Source organism: Dreissena polymorpha, chromosome 13 (genome assembly GCF_020536995.1).
Source record: "Dreissena polymorpha isolate Duluth1 chromosome 13, UMN_Dpol_1.0, whole genome shotgun sequence".
Taxonomy (NCBI): Eukaryota; Metazoa; Mollusca; class Bivalvia; order Myida; family Dreissenidae; genus Dreissena; species Dreissena polymorpha.
The window spans coordinates 39,613,304-39,636,303 of NC_068367.1; the positions used below are offsets into that span (position 1 = coordinate 39,613,304).

Sequence of the window (23,000 nt, forward strand, 5' to 3'; positions counted from 1 at the left end):
TGTAAATATATGTATATCGAGAAGAAATGCAAGGACACGAGACGGAACAACCAACCGTTTGATGCTGAAAGCATTACATAATACGTGTACATATAAAAAACGCACGTATAGGCATGTTGTAATTTTAAAATATTAATATTTATCCAAAAGTTTGTTTCCTATTAAATATATTATCAACTGTCCGCCTGATTGAAAACGCATTTAATTTTTCACGAACTTCTTTAGTTATGTGATATGCAAAACAACTATCCCAAGAATTCGTTTAGGAACAATGGAAATGCAGCTCGGCAGGGGGTTGGCACAGAAGGGGCGGCTACATTAAGCGTGTCTTTTTTTTATTAGTATTTTTTAAATCCTCGATCGAAATCTACACTTCTTTCGAGCTATAAACACACAAAATTGTATTTTATTACTTCTCTATGTTTCTTCAATTTATTTAATTACGGTTACAAATTATAATAACACGCACAATAGGCATTATAATGCAAATGTTTTTTTTTTAAAGAAACAATGCACTTTCATATTTAACATATATATATATATATATTTATATTTATTTATATTTATTTATATATATAAATATATATATGCTTTTGGACATTAACATAAAAAATTAGCAATACAACTTGTTTTAATCTCAAAATACAGTGTCCTCCAAGTCAATTGTGTTTACAAACAATCAGTTTATTTACTTCGCTGTTTACCGGTGTGTAGAAATACCAAAATCACCGTAATTACCGAAATCCCCCGAAATCCCCCAACATCCACGTAAATATTAAGTACGCCTGCCGAGTACCGAAATCCGCTCTTTGAAATGATTTAATCATTCTAATACATATAATGCATCATACATAGTAAGAAAATCAAATGTTTATAAATTTGAGATTCAACAGAAAACCTGTGATCACATATTGCATCTTGAAAAAAGTGTTATAATTACAAAAGCAAAACTAATTAAAATGGAAATTTCACCTGTTAATTATGACTGCACAATATTGCATGCGAGATGATTAAACAATGAATATGAAGAGTGAAACACTTGTACTATTGTGCATATAAGTCAGTACATATGTAAAAACAACTATGTCGACAGCATATCGTTTGCCAGTATCCAAAAGAGACCCTTTGTGAGAAATATAAATTTCTCATATGTTCTACAAACAAGGTCAAACACGTTAATACAATATGAAACAGTGTCAATTCGAATTTATAATCTACGACAACGCTCTCTCTATTTTCACCCGTAATATTGCAATCATTTCAACAATCAGCTCTTCGGATGTATCTTCCTTGACCGTAACTTGTTTTAAAAATTTCAAAATGTATGTGCAAAATGTATCCTTCTTGTAGCTTAAGTTCATAATTCTTTTGTAAAGATATATTTATATTCTATATTTATTTATGGGTATTCTAGGAATCTATCTTAATTGGAAAATCTAATGTTTACGAAGTTAACACTATTTGTGTGTTATTGACGTTCATATACGTGTGAAATATTGCTTGTGGTAAAATAATTATATGTGTGTTCTATAATGTTCATTATATTTTAACTAAGTTAAAGCTATGTTTCGCTCTGCTTAATATATCGTTAGTTGTCATAGACGCTCAACCTATTTAAGCACTTTCGATAACTCGATACGAAATTGCTATGCGAAATCACGATAATAATATCACCATTTTGTTTCAGAAGGACCTTATCTATCAAAAGACCTAATGCTTTTAGTGTTATGACAACCTTCACCATATAAGACTAAATAATTTCGGTGTATGAGAGACCTAATTCACCAAACAGACCAAATGCGCTCTGTGTTAGAAAGACCTAAACTAACAAAACATAACCTTTGACGCTTAAATATTTAGTGTTGTCCGAAACAAAAGAAGAATACTCAAATGAATAATTGTTCTGATCTTAGTTTACAGTTGGCTTAAAATTTTACCAGTCTAGATAACAATTCTAGGTAACGCCACCTTTACATGTAAATATATGTATATCGAGAAGAAATGCAAGGACACGAGACGGAACAACCAACCGTTTGATGCTGAAAGCATTACATAATACGTGTACATATAAAAAACGCACGTATAGGCATGTTGTAATTTTAAAATATTAATATTTATCCAAAAGTTTGTTTCCTATTAAATATATTATCAACTGTCCGCCTGATTGAAAACGCATTTAATGTTTCACGAACTTCTTTAGTTATGTGATATGCAAAACAACTATCCCAAGAATTCGTTTAGGAACAATGGAAATGCAGCTCGGCAGGGGGTTGGCACAGAAGGGGCGGCTACATTAAGCGTGTCTTTTTTTTATTAGTATTTTTTAAATCCTCGATCGAAATCTACACTTCTTTCGAGCTATAAACACACAAAATTGTATTTTATTACTTCTCTGTGTTTCTTCAATTTATTTAATTACGGTTACAAATTATAATAACACGCACAATAGGCATTATAATGCAAATGTTTTTTTTTTAAAGAAACAATGCACTTTCATAGTTAACATATATATATATATATATATATATATATATTTATTTATATTTATTTATATATATAAATATATATATGCTTTTGGACATTAACATAAAAAATTAGCAATACAACTTGTTTTAATCTCAAAATACAGTGTCCTCCAAGTCAATTGTGTTTACAAACAATCAGTTTATTTACTTCGCTGTTTACCGGTGTGTAGAAATACCAAAATCACCGTAATTACCGAAATCCCCCAAAATCCCCCAAAATCCACGTAATTATTAAGTACGCCTGCCGAGTACCGAAATCCGCTCTTTGAAATGATTTAATCATTCTAATACATAAAATGCATCATACATAGTAAGAAAATCAAATGTTTATAAATTTGAGATTCAACAGAAAACCTGTGATCACATATTGCATCTTGAAAAAAGTGTTATAATTACAAAAGCAAAACTAATTAAAATGGAAATTTCACCTGTTAATTATGACTGCACAATATTGCATGCGAGATGATTAAACAATGAATATGAAGAGTGAAACACTTGTACTATTGTGCATATAAGTCAGTACATATGTAAAAACAACTATGTCGACAGCATATCGTTTGCCAGTATCCAAAAGAGACCCTTTGTGAGAAATATAAATTTCTCATATGTTCTACAAACAAGGTCAAACACGTTAATACAATATGAAACAGTGTCAATTCGAATTTATAATCTACGACAACGCTCTCTCTATTTTCACCCGTAATATTGCAATCATTTCAACAATCAGCTCTTCGGATGTATCTTCCTTGACCGTAACTTCCGATTTCAAATGAGGCCATACAATACTGAGATAACTGTGGGCGAATCTCAAATAATTATCCTTGAAGGCACCGGCGTCCCCGATGGTTTGTATGACTGTGTTCAACGTCTCCATGCGACTTTCCGCTGTTAAACAGTCCCTCCATGTTGGCAATACCATGTCGTACATTTCATACCTAGCATCCCGGTATATCTTGTCATGCCAACACAGTTTATCTATCTCTTCCCGTTGAAGACTTGGTGCCCAGTACGACGCTAGAATATACTGGCGCTTCAACTCCAGCAGTTCCAATTTGTCTCTACGCTTTCCCGTTTGTTCAAGTTCGTCGAAAGGGAAAGTTTCCATAGCCTCACGTAGTTTCGGTAACCGATAAATTATCCGTTCATCTTCAGTGATAAGTTCTTCTATTTTGCTGATCAATCCAGTCCTTTCTTTTTCAGTAGTACGGCCAACTAAAAGGTTTCTCTCGGGTATCATGTAGTACGGAAGATTATTGTCAACCAGTGCAGTCTGCAGGAATTTTAGAGCGATTTGTAAGACGTGCATTAGATTTTCATCACGGAATATCTCCTGACTGTGCGCCTCCACAACCCAGAATGTCACATTCTTCATGATGTAAGACGACATTTCACTGCAGATTGGATGAAGTACCTCTTTGTTAATCATTTTCAGTAGAATGTATAGTTTATACTGACACTCGTTTAAAGTGTAAGTTAGCTTCAATTCCCCATAAATAAAGCAGATGCGCCATTCCATGCCCCGATTTATGGAACCCTGACAACCAACAGGTACTAGCTGCGCATCTAGATTTATGACTTCATTTATGACGTCAGCACATGGCCAACCAAAGGGTCTCCTCCTTTTAGCCCAGTCAGCTAGAAGCTCTCTCTGGACAACGCAACGAAATGCAAACACGTCATCCCTGTGGTATATGCCACGCGTTGAGGGGACGGCAGGCCCCGACCTAGTTCCTTTGTTCCATCCTCCAACTGTATCCATAGGAACGGTCTGCTCTAGTTCCTTCGTGAATAAATCACTAGAAATGTAAGTCTCTCCCTGATGGTTTTTGACAAAAGACTCTTCCATGATTTTCGGCAACTTAGCACCTCTTGTTAACAACTTCAGTTTGTAATGTCCTGGATGGCATGCTTCCGCTAACATGCAAAACTCTGTTGAATCCTTTGAAAACATGTTTGGGCAAATTTCAAATTGACAAACGATGTTCGTGTATACGTTCAATCGGTCGTAGTCGCTTTCAAAACATGATGCGAATCCTTCAGCCTTGCTGCCGGCTGTTACACTGACGATTTCGTCATCTCTTGCACTATTAATCATCGCGTCTTTCTCATGAAACACTCTCCTCCTTTCTGCGACCATGTCATGGCTGTATCCAACATAATCCAAAATTTTAAACAAATTGCGTGATGGATCATCGCCATGGACTACAGTTTTGTTGGTCGAGTCTTTGGAGACATGAACACAAAAGCACGTTGCTTCCGATGGATGAATCATCTGGAAATTTCCAGCTTCAGTTCCGCACTTTGCACACAACGAGTGGATATTCTTGCTTCTTGCGTTTGCGTTTAGGCAAATATTATGGAATCTTAATTAATATTTCTTGGTGGCTCCAATTTTTTGTAGCAATATTTTAGTGGCAATTAATAGACTTTCTGAAACGAGAAGTATATGTAAATGAAGAGTCATATACCAGTTATCGTGTGTATATTATCTTCGGATCTGTATTGTATACCTGATTGTAAATAAACAATCGTTCTGTTCTGTTCTTAAATGGTACAAAGACCGTGGACAAAAACTCTTGTGTGTGCGCGTGTGTGTGCGCGTGTGTGTGCTCGTGCGCGTGTGTGTGCGTGTGTGTGCGTGTGTGTTTTGTCATATTAATGAGGGCTTTCCGTACTTGGCGCTATGCTATGACTCGGAGAGTTCCCCTGCACGTGATCTTGTGCTAAGATGGGACCTATCAAAACTAAATATGCGCCGCCGGATCGCTAGAGTGAGAGTCGAAAATACCGAGAAATGTACTAATCGGACAGACAAAATATATGTTAAATTTATTCTGTTTGGAAAATGACAAGAAGCTGTCACATTTAAATTAATAATTTTATCTTATATTATCAAGAGCTTTGTCGCTGACAAAACAACAGTTCCTCGCGGTATAGTTTCGTTATTTATATATGAAACCATAGCAACTTCAATTTTGATTCGAAATAAAACGTAACTAACCTGCATGTTCCTCATGCAACCCTCTATGAACATCATCCTTTATGTTTCATCAGCCTTGCTTAAGTACTTTTTGAGGTTGCGCATGATCCGGATTTAGTTTTCAATTATTTCTGTAAAAATAATAACCTCTATTTTTGTATCCGATGAGGAATCTGAAATAACATGTCCTCTATCTACACATCAAGTTTCATTAAAAAAAAACTGAAGATATTTTTGAGTTGTCAGAGGCTCCATCTTATAGCTTTCACTAACTTCTGCAACCATAGAAACAAAACTTTTCGCTTAATTTACACTACAGTGACAACGTGCATGTTACCCATATAGACATCTATAAATTACCGAGTTTCATCAACTTAGCTTTAGTACCTTTTTAGTTATTGCAGTATCCAGATGTTGACGTACCGACGCACGAACACGGATAGTGACTACAATTTTATGTCCTTACGCGTTTCGGTGTAGGAATAATAAACCCAGATAATGACATGAAATTTTGTTACGTGTACAAAACGTATTTATTAACTGAAGTTTGCGTTTTAAGTACATTCCGAATAAGTCATCTTATGCGCAATTTAAATACATGTACTATGTATTTACTAGGATTTGTATGAATTGAGTTAATATAAAATAACCGCATAAACGCGTTAAAAGCATGAGAACTACTTCATGTTACCGGTAATAGTTAAAACAACACACGTTCACACTACTGAACGATTACGCTGTTTATAATTTATAATTAAAATGAAATAAATTAAGTATATCAGGAAACAAAGCATTCCGAAAGATTATATTGTACCTTTAACAACGTCTAAGACTAATTACATTTTAAAGGGGCCTTTTCACGTTTCGGAAAATTGACAATATTGCACAAAGTTGTTTCAGATTCGCAAATGTTCGTTTTAGTTATGATATTTGTGAGGAAACAATAATACTGAACATTTCCCATGCTCTAAAATAGCCATTATATACATATTTTGACGGTTTAAAAACCTGAAAAATATAAAGCGTTGCAACTCGAAACGAATTAATAATGTGGAGAGTTCTGTTTTTGTCTAACCTTTTGTGAAACTACGAGGATTGCTTATATAAAGTATAAAATACATATGTCTGTGTATCGGGAAGGATGGCCGAGTGGTCTAAGTGGTAGACTTTTTACTCCATGACTCTAGGGGTCTGTGGTTCGAGCTCTGCTGAGGGTTACCTTTTTTTCTTTTTTTTAAATTTTACTTTTGTTTTTTTACCGGAGCTTTTTAGATCCAATGTTTACATTTATCAATATAAGGCATTTAGTGACAAACTTCAAAACATGCCAAAATCTGTTAAAAGGCCCCTTTAACCAGAATTTTGGTTTACGAAATACGAAGCCGTTTAATATCATCAACCAATATTTCAATATTTAAAAATTTCACAGATTTTGTCATGTATTGAAGTTTGTCATTAAATGTTTTATATTGATAAATGTAAACATTTGATCTAAAAAGCTCCAGTAAAAAACGAAAAAAATAAAGAAAGAAAAAGGTAACCCTCAACTGGGCTCGAACCACTGACCCCTGGAGTAAAATTGTAACGCTTAGACCACTCGGCCATCCGTGCTCATACAATTTGTGATGTATTTTATACTTTATATAAGCAATCCTCGTAGTGTCACAAATTATTCAATCGTTTCGCGTTTTACGCTTTATAATTTTCAGGGTTTTTTAATCGCCAAAAGATTCGTATAATGGATATTGTATAGCATGGTTAATGTTCAATGCTACTGTTTCCTCACAAATATCATAACTAAAACGAACATTTTCGAATCTAAAACATTTTTTTCAATTTTGTTTATTTACCAACACGTGAAAAGGTCCGTTTATTAGGTAACACAACGCTAATCAAACTGTTCTCATGAAAACAAACAAGCTCTGTCTCTTGGTAATTTAGATTTCTATTATACAAATTATATACTTACGTATTCATTTATATCCGGAGAAACGTACAACCAGTAAAACCTTTAGCACTCAATAGAGACGCTGGCATTTATAAAATATAACGCACAATTAATAAAATTCTATAAATAGTTTATTATAAAAACCCAATAGCTGTCTGTGTGTGTAACGCTTAGCAAACTGCGCAGAAAGGGAAACACGTAATGTCTGTCGTTTGTTGGAGAATCATTCGCAATATTGCCACATGTTTGTTTATAAACGCAATCACTGACATGTGAACATACACGTTTAGTTCACATTATATCCATCCAATATAGTGTAACAGGTCTTTAATCAAAACGCTTAAACCCTGCAGTTGTTCGCTATTGTGTAACCAGTGGGCATTGTAATACCGCACTTTGGTGCAAATCCAACTTCGGTCTTCGAAACGAAAGTGCGTTGAATTACTACATAAATATAGTGAAACAAAACACAATTTTGTTTTCCTAGTATTAGCACTTCGTCAGTTCTATCATGATTATCATAGTCGTCGTCAGCATCATCTTCGTAGTTATCATAATTCAACATCATCATCATTTCAATCGCCATCATCATTATTATAGTCATCATCAAATTAATTATCCTCATATCCTGACCGGCATAATGATCATCAGTATAATCAGACACATTTTTCTCATCACCTGATTATCAATATCTATATTATTAATGTTGCAATCGTCGGTGAATATCCATTCGTTTTGATATGGCCTATCAGGAATGCTCTGGTTAATGAATTTTTTAGAAACTTTTGATTAATACTTAAGTACTCGCATAAGGGTGATGTAAACATTGTGTATTATATGCTGATAATGTTGATAATATGATAATAACATTATTAAGGTTAAGATTTTATATCACGATACAATCTTAATTACGAAGACAATCGAGATAATGGCGGTGATAATAGTATGGTGTTGTTGGTGATGATAAAAGAACATGATGGTGGGTTGGTGATCATGTTGTTGCTGATGATAATGGCGATGTTTTCTTTGAACTTAGATAACGTAAAGTTTAAATGCAGCGGTATAATATTTCAAAATGTAAAGGTGACGTTAACTTATGTTCCGTAAATAGTTGTATCAACAATGTTATATATGTGTAAACAAAACTAGCGATGTAATATTAAATGATAACAAACACGTATATGTTAACAACTTACTGCAGATTTATGTTTTGAATCGATAGACAGCTCGCGAATTAACATTGAGCATACATACTTTATGTTTATGAACATCTTTGAATCGAACACGTAAGATAAATAACGTATTAATTTTTGTCATATCTTTTATTATATAAATTGATAACTCTGATTAAGATTCCAGTCTTTTGCGATTGTTCAAAATACGTGTAGAATGGCTTATTGACATTATTGACATTGGAATACTTCATTGTTTTTTAAAGTCACTGCGGTTTATATGAACGCAATTCAATGAATAAGCGGAGTCAAAGTCCAGCTATTCCGTTGTTTAACTTTGCATCAGATTAACTATGAGATCAAGATTTGATAAGAATATCGTTGTACATACTGAACATTTCGATAGTAGGTGCAATAGTTGTACGCGTAAATCGCAATATTATATAATGATGTTTTACTCATAAAATAACTGACTTTGCCTTTGACAAATGAATAAGTAGTTGTAAATTGTGATTAAACATATGTTTTCATGGTCATGCGTGTCGTTAACATGAATCATTTATATGTTATTTTATATGGATTTGTACGACAACAGACGTGTGTGAAGTTAGCCTATTTAGCCTATTTAGCCTATTTAGCCTATTTAGTACATAGGTTGAAACAAACATCCTATTTAGCCTATTTAGCCAATTTAACAGCCTCTTCAGCCTTTTTAGCCTATTTTAGCCTATTTAGCTTATTTAGTAAATAGCTTGAAACTTACATCCTATTTAGCCTATTTAGCCTATTTAGCCTATTTAACAGCATTTTTAGCCTATTTAGCCTATTTAGTATATAGGTTGAAACACACATCCTATTTAGCCTATTTAGCCTATTTAACAGCCTTTTCAGCCTATTAAGCCTATTTAGTACATAGGTTGAAACATACATCCTATTTAGCCTATTTAACCTATTTAGTACATAGGTTGTAACAAACATCCTATTTAGCCTATTTAGCCAATTTAACAGCCTCTTCAGCCTTTTTAGCCTATTTTAGCCTATTTAGCTTATTTAGTAAATAGGTTGAAACATACATCCTATTTAGCCTATTTAGCCTATTTAGCCTATTTAGCCTATTTAACAGCATTTTCAGCCTATTTAGCCTATTTAGTATATAGGTTGAAACGCACATCCTATTTAGCCTATTTAGCCTTTTTAACAGCCTTTTCAGCCTATTTAGCCTATTTAGTACATAGGTTGAAACATACATCCTATTTAGCCTATTTAGCCTATTTAGTACATAGGTTGAAACAAACATCCTATTTAGCCTATTTAGCCAATTTAACAGCCTCTTCAGCCTTTTTAGCCTATTTTAGCCTATTTCGCTTATTTAGTAAATAGGTTGAAACATACATCCTATTTAGCCTATTTAGCCTATTTAGCCTATTTAACAGCATTTTTAGCCTATTTAGCCTTTTTAGTATATAGGTTGAAACACACATCCTATTTAGCCTATTTAGCCTATTTAACAGCCTTTTCAGCCTATTTAGCCTATTTAGTACATAGGTTGAAACATACATCCTATTTAGCCTATTTAGCCTATTTAGTACATAGGTTGAAACAAACATCCTATTTAGCCTATTTAGCCAATTTAACAGCCTCTTCAGCCTTTTTAGCCTATTTTAGCCTATTTAGCCTATTTAACAGCCTTTTCAGCCTATTTAGCCTATTTAGTACATGGGTTGAAACATACATCCTATTTAGCCTATTTAGCCTATTTAGTACGTAGGAAAGGGGCCCTTAAAGGAGCATACCCGCTCACTGGGAAATCACGCATACGAGATGAAGGCTAAATAGGCTGCATGCACGGGGCCGATCCTAATTAAAAGTCCCGGCCGAAACTAGTTCAGCCCGATGGGCAGTCGACGGCTGGTCAGCGTGCACTAGGTCTCTTCCGGGGGATAACTCTTGTTCGTCCGAAAGGGGCCCTTAAAGGGGCATACCCGCTCACAGACAAAAATGTCGCGTAATAGGCTAAATAGGTTGCACCTGGCTCCGATCCTAATTAAAAGTCCCGGCCGAAACTAGGTCAGCCCGACAGGCAGACAACGGCTGGTCAGCGTGCACTATGTCTCTTCCGGGGGATAACTCTTTTTCGTCCGAAAGGGGCCCTTAAAGTGGCATACCCGCTCACTGGGAAATGACGCATACGAGATGAAGGCTAAATAGGCTGCATGCACGGGGCCGATCCTAATTGAAAGTCCCGGCCGAAACTAGGACAGCCCGATGGGCAGTCGACGGCTGGTGAGCGTGCACTAGGTCTCTTCCGGGGAATAACTCTTGTTCGTCCGAAAGGGGCCCTTAAAGGGGCATACCCGCTCACAGACAAAAATGTCGCGTAATAGGCTAAATAGGTTGCACCTGGCTCCGATCCTAATTAAAAGTCCCGGCCGAAACTAGGTCAGCCCGACAGGCAGACGACGGCTGGTCAGCGTGCACTATGTCTCTTCCGGGGGATAACTCTTTTTCGTCCGAAAGGGGCCCTTAAAGGGGCATACCCGCTCACTGGGAAATGACGCATACGAGATGAAGGCTAAATAGGCTGCATGCACGGGGCCGATCCTAATTAAAAGTCCCGGCCGAAACTAGGACAGCCCGATGGGCAGTCGACGGCTGGTCAGCGTGCACTAGGTCTCTTCCGGGGGATAATTCTTGTTCCTCCGAAAGGGGCCCTTAAAGGGGCATACCCGCTCACAGACAAAAATGTCGCGTAATAGGCTAAAAAGGTTGCACCTGGCTCCGATCCTAATTAAAAGTCCCGGCCGAAACTAGGTCAGCCCGACAGGCAGACGACGGCTGGTCAGCGTGCACTATGTCTCTACCGGTGGATAACTCTTGTTCGTCCGAAAGGGGCCCTTAAAGGGGCATACCCGCTCACTGGGAAATCACGCATACGAGATGAAGGCTAAATAGGCTGCATGCACGGGGCCGATCCTAATTAAAAGTCCCGGCCGAAACTAGTTCAGCCCGATGGGCAGTCGACGGCTGGTCAGCGTGCACTAGGTCTCTTCCGGGGGATAACTCTTGTTCCTCCGAAAGGGGCCCTTAAAGGGGCATACCCGCTCACAGACAAAAATGTCGCGTAATAGGCTAAATAGGTTGCACCTGGCTCCGATCCTAATTAAAAGTCCCGGCCGAAACTAGGTCAGCCCGACAGGCAGTCGACGGCTGGTCAGCGTGCACTATGTCTCTACCGGGGGATAACTCTTGTTCGTCCGAAAGGGGCCCTTAAAGGAGCATACCCGCTCACTGGGAAATCACGCATACGAGATGAAGGCTAAATAGGCTGCATGCACGGGGCCGATCCTAATTAAAAGTCCCGGCCGAAACTAGTTCAGCCCGATGGGCAGTCAACGGCTGGTCAGCGTGCACTAGGTCTCTTCCGGGGGATAACTCTTGTTCGTCCGAAAGGGGCCCTTAAAGGGGCATACCCGCTCACAGACAAAAATGTCGCGTAATAGGCTAAATAGGTTGCACCTGGCTCCGATCCTAATTAAAAGTCCCGGCCGAAACTAGGTCAGCCCGACAGGCAGACAACGGCTGGTCAGCGTGCACTATGTCTCTTCCGGGGGATAACTCTTTTTCGTCCGAAAGGGGCCCTTAAAGTGGCATACCCGCTCACTGGGAAATGACGCATACGAGATGAAGGCTAAATAGGCTGCATGCACGGGGCCGATCCTAATTAAAAGTCCCGGCCGAAACTAGGACAGCCCGATGGGCAGTCGACGGCTGGTGAGCGTGCACTAGGTCTCTTCCGGGGGATAACTCTTGTTCGTCCGAAAGGGGCCCTTAAAGGGGCATACCCGCTCACAGACAAAAATGTCGCGTAATAGGCTAAATAGGTTGCACCTGGCTCCGATCCTAATTAAAAGTCCCGGCCGAAACTAGGTCAGCCCGACAGGCAGACGACGGCTGGTCAGCGTGCACTATGTCTCTTCCGGGGGATAACTCTTTTTCGTCCGAAAGGGGCCCTTAAAGGGGCATACCCGCTCACTGGGAAATGACGCATACGAGATGAAGGCTAAATAGGCTGCATGCACGGGGCCGATCCTAATTAAAAGTCCCGGCCGAAACTAGGACAGCCCGATGGGCAGTCGACGGCTGGTCAGCGTGCACTAGGTCTCTTCCGGGGGATAACTCTTGTTCCTCCGAAAGGGGCCCTTAAAGGGGCATACCCGCTCACAGACAAAAATGTCGCGTAATAGGCTAAAAAGGTTGCACCTGGCTCCGATCCTAATTAAAAGTCCCGGCCGAAACTAGGTCAGCCCGACAGGCAGACGACGGCTGGTCAGCGTGCACTATGTCTCTACCGGGGGATAACTCTTGTTCGTCCGAAAGGGGCCCTTAAAGGGGCATACCCGCTCACTGGGAAATCACGCATACGAGATGAAGGCTAAATAGGCTGCATGCACGGGGCCGATCCTAATTAAAAGTCCCGGCCGAAACTAGTTCAGCCCGATGGGCAGTCGACGGCTGGTCAGCGTGCACTAGGTCTCTTCCGGGGGATAACTCTTGTTCGTCCGAAAGGGGCCCTTAAAGGGGCATACCCGCTCACAGACAAAAATGTCGCGTAATAGGCTAAATAGGTTGCACCTGGCTCCGATCCTAATTAAAAGTCCCGGCCGAAACTAGGTCAGCCCGACAGGCAGTCGACGGCTGGTCAGCGTGCACTATGTCTCTACCGGGGGATAACTCTTGTTCGTCCGAAAGGGGCCCTTAAAGGAGCATACCCGCTCACTGGGAAATCACGCATACGAGATGAAGGCTAAATAGGCTGCATGCACGGGGCCGATCCTAATTAAAAGTCCCGGCCGAAACTAGTTCAGCCCGATGGGCAGTCGACGGCTGGTCAGCGTGCACTAGGTCTCTTCCGGGGGATAACTCTTGTTCGTCCGAAAGGGGCCCTTAAAGGGGCATACCCGCTCACAGACAAAAATGTCGCGTAATAGGCTAAATAGGTTGCACCTGGCTCCGATCCTAATTAAAAGTCCCGGCCGAAACTAGGTCAGCCCGACAGGCAGACAACGGCTGGTCAGCGTGCACTATGTCTCTTCTGGGGATAACTCTTTTTCGTCCGAAAGGGGCCCTTAAAGTGGCATACCCGCTCACTGGGAAATGACGCATACGAGATGAATGCTAAATAGGCTGCATGCACGGGGCCGATCCTAATTGAAAGTCCCGGCCGAAACTAGGACAGCCCGATGGGCAGTCGACGGCTGGTGAGCGTGCACTAGGTCTCTTCCGGGGGATAACTCTTGTTCGTCCGAAAGGGGCCCTTAAAGGGGCATACCCGCTCACAGACAAAAATGTCGCGTAATAGGCTAAATAGGTTGCACCTGGCTCCGATCCTAATTAAAAGTCCCGGCCGAAACTAGGTCAGCCCGACAGGCAGACGACGGCTGGTCAGCGTGCACTATGTCTCTTCCGGGGGATAACTCTTTTTCGTCCGAAAGGGGCCCTTAAAGGGGCATACCCGCTCACTGGGAAATGACGCATACGAGATGAAGGCTAAATAGGCTGCATGCACAGGGCCGATCCTAATTAAAAGTCCCGGCCGAAACTAGGACAGCCCGATGGGCAGTCGACGGCTGGTCAGCGTGCACTAGGTCTCTTCCGGGGGATAACTCTTGTTCCTCCGAAAGGGGCCCTCAAAGGGGCATACCCGCTCACAGACAAAAATGTCGCGTAATAGGCTAAAAAGGTTGCACCTGGCTCCGATCCTAATTAAAAGTCCCGGCCGAAACTAGGTCAGCCCGACAGGCAGACGACGGCTGGTCAGCGTGCACTATGTCTCTACCGGGGGATAACTCTTGTTCGTCCGAAAGGGGCCCTTAAAGGGGCATACCCGCTCACTGGGAAATGACGCATACGAGATGAAGGCTAAATAGGCTGCATGCACGGGGCCGATCCTAATTAAAAGTCCCGGCCGAAACTAGTTCAGCCCGATGGGCAGTCGACGGCTGGTCAGCGTGCACTAGGTCTCTTCCGGGGGATAACTCTTGTTCGTCCGAAAGGGGCCCTTAAAGGGGCATACCCGCTCACAGACAAAAATGTCGCGTAATAGGCTAAATAGGTTGCACCTGGCTCCGATCCTAATTAAAAGTCCCGGCCGAAACTAGGTCAGCCCGACAGGCAGTCGACGGCTGGTCAGCGTGCACTATGTCTCTACCAGGGGATAACTCTTGTTCGTCCGAAAGGGGCCCTTAAAGGAGCCTACCCGCTCACTGGGAAATCACGCATACGAGATGAAGGCTAAATAGGCTGCATGCACGGGGCCGATCCTAATTAAAAGTCCCGGCCGAAACTAGTTCAGCCCGATGGGCAGTCGACGGCTGGTCAGCGTGCACTAGGTCTCTTCCGGGGGATAACTCTTGTTTGTCCGAAAGTGGCCCTTAAAGGGGCATACCCGCTCACAGACAAAAATGTCGCGTAATAGGCTAAATAGGTTGCACCTGGCTCCGATCCTAATTAAAAGTCCCGGCCGAAACTAGGTCAGCCCGACAGGCAGACAACGGCTGGTCAGCGTGCACTATGTCTCTTCCGGGGGATAACTCTTTTTCGTCCGAAAGGGGCCCTTAAAGTGGCATACCCGCTCACTGGGAAATGACGCATACGAGATGAAGGCTAAATAGGCTGCATGCACGGGGCCGATCCTAATTGAAAGTCCCGGCCGAAACTAGGACAGCCCGATGGGCAGTCGACGGCTGGTGAGCGTGCACTAGGTCTCTTCCGGGGGATAACTCTTGTTCGTCCGAAAGGGGCCCTTAAAGGGGCATACCCGCTCACAGACAAAAATGTCGCGTAATAGGCTAAATAGGTTGCACCTGGCTCCGATCCTAATTAAAAGTCCCGGCCGAAACTAGGTCAGCCCGACAGGCAGACGACGGCTGGTCAGCGTGCACTATGTCTCTTCCGGGGGATAACTCTTTTTCGTCCGAAAGGGGCCCTTAAAGGGGCATACCCGCTCACTGGGAAATGACGCATACGAGATGAAGGCTAAATAGGCTGCATGCACGGGGCCGATCCTAATTAAAAGTCCCGGCCGAAACTAGGACAGCCCGATGGGCAGTCGACGGCTGGTCAGCGTGCACTAGGTCTCTTCCGGGGGATAACTCTTGTTCCTCCGAAAGGGGCCCTTAAAGGGGCATACCCGCTCACAGACAAAAATGTCGCGTAATAGGCTAAAAAGGTTGCACCTGGCTCCGATCCTAATTAAAAGTCCCGGCCGAAACTAGGTCAGCCCGACAGGCAGACGACGGCTGGTCAGCGTGCACTATGTCTCTACCGGGGGATAACTCTTGTTCGTCCGAAAGGGGCCCTTAAAGGGGCATACCCGCTCACTGGGAAATCACGCATACGAGATGAAGGCTAAATAGGCTGCATGCACGGGGCCGATCCTAATTAAAAGTCCCGGCCGAAACTAGTTCAGCCCGATGGGCAGTCGACGGCTGGTCAGCGTGCACTAGGTCTCTTCCGGGGGATAACTCTTGTTCGTCCGAAAGGGGCCCTTAAAGGGGCATACCCGCTCACAGACAAAAATGTCGCGTAATAGGCTAAATAGGTTGCACCTGGCTCCGATCCTAATTAAAAGTCCCGGCCGAAACTAGGTCAGCCCGACAGGCAGTCGACGGCTGGTCAGCGTGCACTATGTCTCTACCGGGGGATAACTCTTGTTCGTCCGAAAGGGGCCCTTAAAGGAGCATACCCGCTCACTGGGAAATCACGCATACGAGATGAAGGCTAAATAGGCTGCATGCACGGGGCCGATCCTAATTAAAAGTCCCGGCCGAAACTAGTTCAGCCCGATGGGCAGTCGACGGCTGGTAAGCGTGCACTAGGTCTCTTCCGGGGGATAACTCTTGTTCGTCCGAAAGGGGCCCTTAAAGGGGCATACCCGCTCACAGACAAAAATGTCGCGTAATAGGCTAAATAGGTTGCACCTGGCTCCGATCCTAATTAAAAGTCCCGGCCGAAACTAGGTCAGCCCGACAGGCAGACAACGGCTGGTCAGCGTGCACTATGTCTCTTCCGGGGGATAACTCTTTTTCGTCCGAAAGGGGCCCTTAAAGTGGCATACCCGCTCACTGGGAAATGACGCATACGAGATGAAGGCTAAATAGGCTGCATGCACGGGGCCGATCCTAATTGAAAGTCCCGGCCGAAACTAGGACAGCCCGATGGGCAGTCGACGGCTGGTGAGCGTGCACTAGGTCTCTTCCGGGGGATAACTCTTGTTCGTCCGAAAGGGGCCCTTAAAGGGGCATACCCGCTCACAGACAAAAATGTCGCGTAATAGGCTAAATAGGTTGCACCTGGCTCCGATCCTAATTAAAAGTCCCGGCCGAAACTAGGTCAGCCCGACAGGCAGACGACGGCTGGTCAGCGTGCACTATGTCTCTACCGGGGGATAACTCTTGTTCGTCCGAAAGGGGCCCTTAAAGGGGCATACCCGCTCACTGGGAAATGACGCATACGAGATGAAGGCTAAATAGGCTGCATGCACGGGGCCGATCCTAATTAAAAGTCCCGGCCGAAACTAGTTCAGCCCGATGGGCAGTCGACGGCTGGTCAGCGTGCACTAGGTCTCTTCCGGGGATAACTCTTGTTCGTCCGAAAGGGGCCCTTAAAGGGGCATACCCGCTCACAGACAAAAATGTCGCGTAATAGGCTAAATAGGTTGCACCTGGCTCCGATCCTAATTAAAAGTCCCGGCCGAAACTAGGTCAGCCCGACAGGCAGTCGACGGCTGGTCAGCGTGCACTATGTCTCTACCGGGGGATAACTCTTGTTCGTCCGAAAGGGGCCCTTAAAGGAGCATACCCGCTCATTGGGAAATCACGCATACGAGATGAAGGCTAAATAGGCTGCATGCACGGGGCCGATCCTAATTAAAAGTCCCGGCCGAAACTAGTTCAGCCCGATGGGCAGTCGACGGCTGGTAAGCGTGCACTAGGTCTCTTCCGGGGGATAACTCTTGTTCGTCCGAAAGGGGCCCTTAAAGGGGCATACCCGCTCACAGACAAAAATGTCGCGTAATAGGCTAAATAGGTTGCACCTGGCTCCGATCCTAATTAAAAGTCCCGGCCGAAACTAGGTCAGCCCGACAGGCAGACAACGGCTGGTCAGCGTGCACTATGTCTCTTCCGGGGGATAACTCTTTTTCGTCCGAAAGGGGCCCTTAAAGTGGCATACCCGCTCACTGGGAAATGACGCGTACGAGATGAAGGCTAAATAGGCTGCATGCACGGGGCCGATCCTAATTGAAAGTCCCGGCCGAAACTAGGACAGCCCGATGGGCAGTCGACGGCTGGTGAGCGTGCACTAGGTCTCTTCCGGGGGATAACTCTTGTTCGTCCGAAAGGGGCCCTTAAAGGGGCATACCCGCTCACAGACAAAAATGTCGCGTAATAGGCTAAATAGGTTGCACCTGGCTCCGATCCTAATTAAAAGTCCCGGCCGAAACTAGGTCAGCCCGACAGGCAGACGACGGCTGGTCAGCGTGCACTATGTCTCTTCCGGGGGATAACTCTTTTTCGTCCGAAAGGGGCCCTTAAAGGGGCATACCCGCTCACTGGGAAATGACGCATACGAGATGAAGGCTAAATAGGCTGCATGCACGGGGCCGATCCTAATTAAAAGTCCCGGCCGAAACTAGGACAGCCCGATGGGCAGTCGACGGCTGGTCAGCGTGCACTAGGTCTCTTCCGGGGGATAACTCTTGTTCCTCCGAAAGGGGCCCTTAAAGGGGCATACCCGCTCACAGACAAAAATGTCGCGTAATAGGCTAAAAAGGTTGCACCTGGCTCCGATCCTAATTAAAAGTCCCGGCCGAAACTAGGTCAGCCCGACAGGCCGACGACGGCTGGTCAGCGTGCAGTATGTCTCTACCGGGGGATAACTCTTGTTCGTCCGAAAGGGGCCCTTAAAGGGGCATACCCGCTCACTGGGAAATCACGCATACGAGATGAAGGCTAAATAGGCTGCATGCACGGGGCCGATCCTAATTAAAAGTCCCGGCCGAAACTAGTTCAGCCCGATGGGCAGTCGACGGCTGGTCAGCGTGCACTAGGTCTCTTCCGGGGGATAACTCTTGTTCGTCCGAAAGGGGCCCTTAAAGGGGCATACCCGCTCACAGACCAAAATGTCGCAAAATAGGCTAAAAAGGTTGCACCTGGCTCCGATCCTAATTAAAAGTCCCGGCCGAAACTAGGTCAGCCCGACAGGCAGTCGACGGCTGGTCAGCGTGCACTATGTCTCTACCGGGGGATAACTCTTGTTCGTCCGAAAGGGGCCCTTAAAGGAGCATACCCGCTCACTGGGAAATCACGCATACGAGATGAAGGCTAAATAGGCTGCATGCACGGGGCCGATCCTAATTAAAAGTCCCGGCCGAAACTAGTTCAGCCCGATGGGCAGTCGACGGCTGGTCAGCGTGCACTAGGTCTCTTCCGGGGGATAACTCTTGTTCGTCCGAAAGGGGCCCTTAAAGGGGCATACCCGCTCACAGACAAAAATGTCGCGTAATAGGCTAAATAGGTTGCACCTGGCTCCGATCCTAATTAAAAGTCCCGGCCGAAACTAGGTCAGCCCAACAGGCAGACAACGGCTGGTCAGCGTGCACTATGTCTCTTCCGGGGGATAACTCTTTTTCGTCCGAAAGGGGCCCTTAAAGTGGCATACCCGCTCACTGGGAAATGACGCATACGAGATGAAGGCTAAATAGGCTGCATGCACGGGGCCGATCCTAATTGAAAGTCCCGGCCGAAACTAGGACAGCCCGATGGGCAGTCGACGGCTGGTGAGCGTGCACTATGTCTCTTCCGGGGGATAACTCTTTTTCGTCCGAAAGGGGCCCTTAAAGGGGCATACCCGCTCACTGGGAAATGACGCATACGAGATGAAGGCTAAATAGGCTGCATGCACGGGGCCGATCCTAATTGAAAGTCCCGGCCGAAACTAGGACAGCCCGATGGGCAGTCGACGGCTGGTCAGCGTGCACTAGGTCTCTTCCGGGGGATAACTCTTGTTCGTCCGAAAGGGGCCCTTAAAGGGGCATACCCGCTCACAGACAAAAATGTCGCGTAATAGGCTAAATAGGTTGCACCTGGCTCCGATCCTAATTAAAAGTCCCGGCCGAAACTAGGTCAGCCTGACAGGCAGACGACGGCTGGTCAGCGTGCATTATGTCTCTTCCGGGGGATAACTCTTTTTCGTCCGAAAGGGGCCCTTAAAGGGGCATACCCGCTCACAGACAAAAATGTCGCGTAATAGGCTAAATAGGTTGCACCTGGCTCCGATCCTAATTAAGAGTCCCGGCCGAAACTAGGTCAGCCCGACAGGCAGACGACGGCTGGTCAGCGTGCACTATGTCTCTTCCGGGGGATAACTCTTTTTCGTCCGAAAGGGGCCCTTAAAGTGGCATACCCGCTCACTGGGAAATGACGCATACGAGATGAAGGCTAAATAGGCTGCGTGCACGGGGCCGATCCTAATTGAAAGTCCCGGCCGAAACTAGGACAGCCCGATGGGCAGTCGACGGCTGGTCAGCGTGCACTAGGTCTCTTCCGGGGGATAACTCTTGTTCGTCCGAAAGGGGCCCTTAAAGGGGCATACCCGCTCACAGACAAAAATGTCGCGTAATAGGCTAAATAGGTTGCACCTGGCTCCGATCCTAATTAAAAGTCCCGGCCGAAACTAGGTCAGCCCGACAGGCAGACGACGGCTGGTCAGCGTGCATTATGTCTCTTCCGGGGGATAACTCTTTTTCGTCCGAAATGGGCCCTTAAAGGGGCATACCCGCTCACAGACAAAAATGTCGCGTAATACGCTAAATAGGTTGCACCTGGCTCCGATCCTAATTAAAAGTCCCGGCCGAAACTAGGTCAGCCCGACAGGCAGACAACGGCTGGTCAGCGTGCACTATGTCTCTTCCGGGGGATAACTCTTTTTCGTCCGAAAGGGGCCCTTAAAGTGGCATACACGCTCACTGGGAAATGACGCATACGAGATGAAGGCTAAATAGGCTGCATGCACGGGGCCTATCCTAATTAAAAGTCCCGGCCGAAACTAGTTCAGCCCGATGGGCAGTCGACGGCTGGTCAGGGTGCACTAGGTCTCTTCCGGGGGATAATTCTTGTTCGTCCGAAAGGGGCCCTTAAAGGGGCATACCCGCTCACAGACAAAAATGTCGCGTAATAGGCTAAATAGGTTGCACCTGGCTCCGATCCTAATTAAAAGTCCCGGCCGAAACTAGGTCAGCCCGACAGGCAGACAACGGCTGGTCAGCGTGCACTATGTCTCTACCGGGGGATAACTCTTTTTCGTCCGAAAGGGGCCCTTAAAGTGGCATACCCGCTCACTGGGAAATGACGCATACGAGATGAAGGTTAAATAGGCTGCATGCACGGGGCCGATCCTAATTGAAAGTCCCGGCCGAAACTAGGACAGCCCGATGGGCAGTCGACGGCTGGTCAGCGTGCACTAGGTCTCTTCCGGGGGATAACTCTTGTTCCTCCGAAAGGGGTTCTTAAAGGGGCATACCCGCTCACAGACAAAAATGTCGCGTAATAGGCTAAAAAGGTTGCACCTGGCTCCGATCCTAATTAAAAGTCCCGGCCGAAACCAGGTCAGCCCGACAGGCAGACGACGGCTGGTCAGCGTGCACTATGTCTCTACCGGGGGATAACTCTTGTTCGTCCGAAAGGGGCCCTTAAAGGAGCATACCCGCTCACTGGGAAATCACGCATACGAGATGAAGGCTAAATAGGCTGCATGCACGGGGCCGATCCTAATTAAAAGTCCCGGCCGAAACTAGGTCAGCCCGACAGGCAGTCGACGGCTGGTCAGCGTGCACTATGTCTCTACCGGGGGATAACTCTTGTTCGTCCGAAATGGACCCTTAAAGGGGCATACCCGCTCACTGGGAAATGACGCATACGAGAAATAGGCTAAATAGGTTGCATGCACGGGGCCGACCTTAATTAATACTCCCGGCCGAAACTATTTCAGCCCGATAGGCAGTCGACGGCTGGTCAGCGTGCACTAGGTCTCTTCCGGGGGATAACTCATGTTCGTCCGAGAGGGGCCCTTAAAGGGGCATACCCGCTCACTGCAAAATGACGCATACGAGAAATAGGCTAAATTGGCTGCATGCACGGGGCCGACCGTAATTAAAACTCCCGGCCGAAACTAATTCAGCCCGATAGGCAGACGACGGCTGGTCAGCGTGCACTAGGTCTCTTCCGGGGGATAACTCTTGTTTGTCCGAAAGGGGCCCTTAAAAGGGCATACCCGCTCACTGGTAAATGACGCATACGAGATGAAGGCTAAATAGGCTGCATGCACGAGGCCGACCGTAATTAAAACTCCCGGCCGAAACTAGTTCAGCCTGATAGGCAGTCGACGGCTGGTCAGCGTGCACTAGGTCTCTTCCGGGGATAACTCTTGTTCGTCAGAAAGGGGCCCTTAAAGGGGCATACCCACTCACAGGGAAATGACGCATACGAGAAATAGGCTAAATAGGCTGCATGCAAGGGGCCGACCGTATTTAAAACTCCCGGCCGAAACTAGTTCAGCCCGATAGGCAGTCGACGGCTGGTCAGCGTGCACTAGGTCTCTTCCGGGGGATAACTCTTGTTCGTCCGAAAGGGACCCTTAAAGTGGCATACCCACTCACAGGCAAAAATGGCGCGTAATAGGCTAAATAGGTTGCACCTGGCTCCGATCCTAATTAAAACTCCCGGCCTAAACGAGGTCAGCCCGACAGGCAGTCGACGGCTGGTCAGCGTGCACTAGGTCTCTTCCGGGGGATAATTCTTGTTCGTCCGAAAGGGGCCCTTAAAGGGGCATACCCGCTCACTGGGAATGACGCATAAGAGAAATAGGCTAAATAGGCTGCATGCACGGGGCCGACCGTAATTAAAACTCCCGGCCGAAACTAGTTCAGCCCGATAGGCAGTCGACGGCTGGTCAGCGTGCACTAGGTCTCTTCCGGGGGATAACTCTTGTTCGTCCGAAAGGGGCCCTTAAAGGGGCATACCCACTCACAGGCAAAAATGGCGCGTAATAGGCTAAATAGGTTGCACCTGGCTCCGATCCTAATTAAAACTCCCGGCCTAAACTAGGTCAGCCCGACAGGCAGTCGACGGCTGGTCAGCGTGCACTAGGTCTCTTCCGTGGGATAACTCTTGTTCGTCCGAAAGGGGCCCTTAAAGGGGCATACCCGCTCACTGGGAATGACGCATACGAGAAATAGGCTAAATAGGCTGCATGCACGGGGCCGACCGTAATTAAAACTCCCGGCCGAAACTAATTCAGCCCGATAGGCAGTCGACGGC

At 45.2% G+C, this 23,000-nt stretch overlaps 4 protein-coding genes across 5 annotated transcripts in view; 1 reads left to right on the top strand and 3 right to left on the bottom strand.

Moving 5' to 3' along the window:
- LOC127855485 (solute carrier family 46 member 3-like) overlaps positions 1–23,000 on the top strand; it is a 250,234-nt gene that overhangs the window by 105,470 nt on the left and 121,764 nt on the right. The window lies entirely within an intron of this gene.
- Positions 1–23,000, bottom strand: part of LOC127855480 (SWI/SNF-related matrix-associated actin-dependent regulator of chromatin subfamily A containing DEAD/H box 1B-like) — a 318,923-nt gene that overhangs the window by 93,939 nt on the left and 201,984 nt on the right. The window lies entirely within an intron of this gene.
- Positions 1–23,000, bottom strand: part of LOC127855489 (cerebellin-1-like) — a 134,714-nt gene that overhangs the window by 10,956 nt on the left and 100,758 nt on the right. The window lies entirely within an intron of this gene.
- Positions 2,854–8,068, bottom strand: LOC127855483 (uncharacterized). Of its 2 annotated transcripts, none has more exons than XM_052391127.1 (3): positions 7,475–8,068; positions 5,527–5,636; positions 2,854–4,955 (listed from the first exon to the last, which is right to left on the bottom strand). In XM_052391127.1, exon 3 carries the CDS (start codon positions 4,795–4,797, stop codon positions 3,196–3,198), a length of 1,602 nt encoding a protein of 533 aa, XP_052247087.1. In that variant the 5' UTR covers positions 4,798–4,955; positions 5,527–5,636; positions 7,475–8,068; the 3' UTR covers positions 2,854–3,195. The 2 variants fall into 2 exon arrangements, with proteins under 2 accessions (XP_052247087.1, XP_052247086.1); XM_052391126.1 differs by having other exon boundaries at positions 5,527–5,678.

Coding starts and splice junctions, on each gene's coding strand:
- LOC127855483 (XM_052391127.1), bottom strand. CDS start 4,797: ATGATTCATCCATCGGAAGCAACGTGCTTTTGTGTTCATGTCTCCAAA.